At 55.0% G+C, this 667-nt stretch overlaps 1 protein-coding gene across 1 annotated transcript in view; it reads right to left on the reverse strand.

Moving 5' to 3' along the window:
• Positions 1-416: 416 nt before the first annotated feature.
• The window catches only part of LOC104161794 (C-C motif chemokine 5-like), a 764-nt gene continuing 513 nt past the window's right edge, over positions 417-667 (reverse strand). Inside the window, exons 2-3 of the mRNA XM_009700334.1 lie at positions 654-667; positions 417-510 (exon numbers count right to left, since the gene is read on the reverse strand). The exon at positions 654-667 is cut by the window's right edge and continues 113 nt beyond it. Coding sequence (XP_009698636.1) covers positions 417-510; positions 654-667 — 108 coding nt within the window. The remainder of the gene's footprint in view (positions 511-653) is intronic.

Genomic DNA, 667 nt, shown 5'->3' on the forward strand with positions numbered 1-667 from the left:
CACCCTGCCCAGGGGGGAGCTGCGAACCCAGGGTGTGGGGAGGGCAAGGGGGTCCCTATGGGTCCCTTCTCCCATGTCAGGGCTCCAGCAGGGACTTCAGAGACACCCAAAGGGGTTGACTGGTAGCACAAACACTTTATTTAGGCATCTGAACGCCTGACTCTTCATTAACAGGGACATTGACATAGTTTAAATTACTTAAGTTTTAAATTATTATTTTGATATAGTTTACATTATTTTTGTATTTTCCTTTTTCTTAGCAAAAAATACTTAGTTTAACTTAAATAAGTTAAATAGAATAAATGTTCCCATTGAAGAAGGCTGCAGTTCAAGTACTCTCTTGCACGCCTGGGGCTGGAAGCCAAGCCCGCGGGGGGTAGTGCCGGGGGTAGCACCGAGGGCTTCGCGGGGAAGGGTCAGTTCTTCAGGGTCTGGATGTGCTTCAGATGCGCCTGCACCCAGGGCGCCTGTGGGTCCACGCACAGCTCCTTCTTCTTCTTGGTGACCAGGCTGCCGGGAGAAAACACACGTTGGAGCACTCGGCCGGGACAGCGGGGTCTCTCTGCTGGGTCCTGCCAGCTGCGCCCCGGCTGTCCCCGGTCGTGTCCCTGGGCCCCTCCTGGCCACCCTCGGGGCACTGCCCCCGCCACCGCACCACCAGCCCACA

Source organism: Cariama cristata, unplaced genomic scaffold, assembly GCF_000690535.1.
Source record: "Cariama cristata isolate BGI_N322 unplaced genomic scaffold, ASM69053v1 scaffold8775, whole genome shotgun sequence".
NCBI classification, from domain to species: Eukaryota; Metazoa; Chordata; class Aves; order Cariamiformes; family Cariamidae; genus Cariama; species Cariama cristata.